The sequence below is a fragment of the Physcomitrium patens genome, chromosome 2 (genome assembly GCF_059467195.1).
Source record: "Physcomitrium patens ecotype Gransden chromosome 2, ASM5946719v1, whole genome shotgun sequence".
Taxonomy (NCBI): domain Eukaryota; kingdom Viridiplantae; phylum Streptophyta; class Bryopsida; order Funariales; family Funariaceae; genus Physcomitrium; species Physcomitrium patens.
The window spans coordinates 10,502,598-10,505,357 of NC_143411.1; the positions used below are offsets into that span (position 1 = coordinate 10,502,598).

The window sequence follows — 2,760 nt, forward strand, 5'->3', positions numbered from 1 at the left end:
TCTTATCGATATGGACAAGATTCGTCGATTGCTTGAAATTACGTTTAGTCTTCTGACAGGAAGAGAGTTAGATGGACCTTGTTTTTGCTAGTACCACTAGGTTCAGTAACATCAATATATTCATCCTTTTGAGTTAACAGAGTTACAGAACACCATGGCTTTTAAGAAAGCTAGTGCGCAGATATTATATGAAACTCAAGGGAATTATCTGAAACGATAAGAAGACAAACCAGCTTTCATCTGGTTATTGAATAAACAGGAAATCAGCTCCTGGAAGTCTTAATACATCGCGCCGACTAACAAACTACCCTTCGAACGCAACCCTCTATCGATCTACAGAACCTACTCAACATACAAGCTTACAATCCACGTAGTTGCGCCGACCCACAATGATCTAGAACTTCTGAGAGTGACCAACATTGATGTCCAAGTCCCAAGTCTGGAAATAACCTTTTACAAAGTCGTAGTAGCCCCCGTGGAGGCTTAGCTTATTGCCGATCACCTTCTCCTTGATCCATGGGTAAGTGAGTAAGTTACTGAGGGATACGTTTACGGACTCCTTCTCACAAAACTTGCATTGCTCGTCCACACTCTCTTTGCCCACAATGGCCTTGGTAACAGTGCGCGCCGGTTGAGCGATCTCCATCCATTTCTCGATAAAGTCGCTGAAAACAATCTCGTCAAACGCAGTTATAGATCGTAATTAGGTTAATTTCGTGATAATATATACTCGCATACACACATACACACATACACACATATATTCACGGACAGGAAGCGGGGGGTATTGAAATAGCTACACTTACTGGGTGCCCTTGTCTTCCTCGGTGACAACAAGAGCTTCAATTCCTCCACACTTCCTGTGTCCGACAACAACGATGTGCTCGACATGGAGGTGCTTCACAGCGTACTCGAGAGCAGAGGCAACTGATGGGTTACCGCACTTCGGCTCCCAAGCTGGCACCAGGTTAGCGATATTGCGCACAACAAAAGCATCTCCAACTTTGAGTCCCAGGATGATAGCAGGGTCAACTCGGGAGTCGGAGCAAGCTATCACCATGTACTGCAGCAGAACAAATCAACCTTCAATACTGCTGTCACCACAAACCGTAACGTCTCGCCCCAACAGCTGAATAAGAACAGGCAGTCTCATATAACAACGAGACTGTTAAACCCAAAACTCCTAATTTCACATCGCAGACAGGCCAGGTACCTTGGGCGATTGTCCAGACTTCAGCTTATCGAACAACTCTTTGTCCTTGCTGCCATGGCAAAGAATTGCAAGTTAACCTCCAGAAAAAAAAAAAAAAAAAAAAAAAAAAAGAGTACTTGCACGCATGTCCGTTGATAAAAATTCATCGTCTACGAGATACGTTTTTTTCAAGAAGAGATTTAAGCCCGAAAATAAGAAGTCGATGGAGTTAAGTTCATACTCGTAGACGTTGACCTTGAATGTCTGAAATCCACGTCCAAGTTTAGCCATGGGGCCTTTCGGGACACTTGACCCGCCGCCAAAGTGGATTTTTTCAAGGTCGGAAACTGTCACCTCAAGCTGTTTTGCTGCGTCATGCGAGGACCTGGCAAATTCAGACATCCGAAACGATGAGACGCAGGTGAGATGCCGAGTTGAAGCAAAAGTTTAGGATACACGGCGACTCGTGTTTCCTTCGCCTGGGTGGATTATTTTAATAAAGCAGATTAATGTGAGGAATTGTTGCAATGGACGAGATACTTACTTGGAAAGTTCTTTAACTCTGTCGATTAGTTTCGGAGCCATTTCATGAGTATTGTAAGTTGATGTAGTGGCTGGTACTTAAGGATCGATTGAAAGCGCGTCAAAGAAAATTACCGTTGACTGCAAAGGAAACAAGGGTGAGAACGTAATCTGAACAATGCGAATTTCATCACAGCTAACTCATAACACAAACAAAAGACCATTAAGAGTCACTATAGAAAGCGCAAACTACTCTAACAACGCGCAGTAACGGTGAGCAGGTCACAGGCTGGGATCGCGATCTCAGCTAAGACAAAGTGAGGAATTCTGCAACAGCCAGGTTCAACACACATGCTATTCTGTAGCCCCCATGCATGCTACGGCATCCCATCTGAGAGATACAGGAGCATTTCTTACGCCCCCGAATCCTGGTGAAAGATCCCTGGCCGAAAACCAGAGATCCTCTCTAGGAGTTCATGTGATACACACAAGATTATGCAAATCGCTTCGGAGCTGGTAGCACTCACCAGTGAGAGCACACGATCAATATGGATGACAGAACCCCGCAACAGACAACTAAAGCTCCGCAGCTCTCAATGCTTTGCGACATCTATCCATAATCGGCGAAAAGATGCTTCAGTTTAAAATCTTGTCTTCAGGTCCAGACCTTGCGGACCACGGGGGCTACAACTGACTAACATTCGTTGAATTTCAGTGGAAACAAAAAATCTTCATTCTATAGTATTCAAACTATGGAAATCTTCATGTACATTCTATAGTATTCAAACTCCCAAAATTCCTTTAACAAAGGGCCTTTGACAGCCATTATTACCACCACCACCACCAAGTAAAATCTGCTCAATCATGTACTGAAAAGAACAAAGTTTTCTTTTTGCTTTTTTTCTTTTTAGTTTGGCTTCCTTATCCTGAGCTTGTCTTAAGATATGTTATGCCAGTCGATTGAGTTGAGAGGTTCCGAGGCCACTTGGTGACGAGGTTAGCAGTGGGTTAGATCCTAAATATGGTTCTGACATGAATTTATCAAT

At 43.6% G+C, this 2,760-nt stretch overlaps 1 protein-coding gene across 2 annotated transcripts; it reads right to left on the reverse strand.

Moving 5' to 3' along the window:
* Positions 1-219: 219 nt before the first annotated feature.
* LOC112296080 (carbonic anhydrase 2) lies at positions 220-2,449 on the reverse strand. 2 transcript variants are annotated; one of them, XM_024548223.3, is made up of 6 exons: positions 2,242-2,449; positions 1,737-1,855; positions 1,434-1,577; positions 1,214-1,262; positions 807-1,063; positions 220-665 (listed from the first exon to the last, which is right to left on the reverse strand). In XM_024548223.3, the coding sequence occupies exons 2-6, from the start codon at positions 1,775-1,777 to the stop codon at positions 395-397; spliced, it is 762 nt and encodes a 253-aa protein (XP_024403991.1). In that variant the 5' UTR covers positions 1,778-1,855; positions 2,242-2,449; the 3' UTR covers positions 220-394. The 2 variants fall into 2 exon arrangements, with proteins under 2 accessions (XP_024403991.1, XP_024404000.1); XM_024548232.2 differs by lacking the exon at positions 2,242-2,449 and adding an exon at positions 2,066-2,206.
* Between the last annotated feature and the right edge of the window lie 311 nt (positions 2,450-2,760).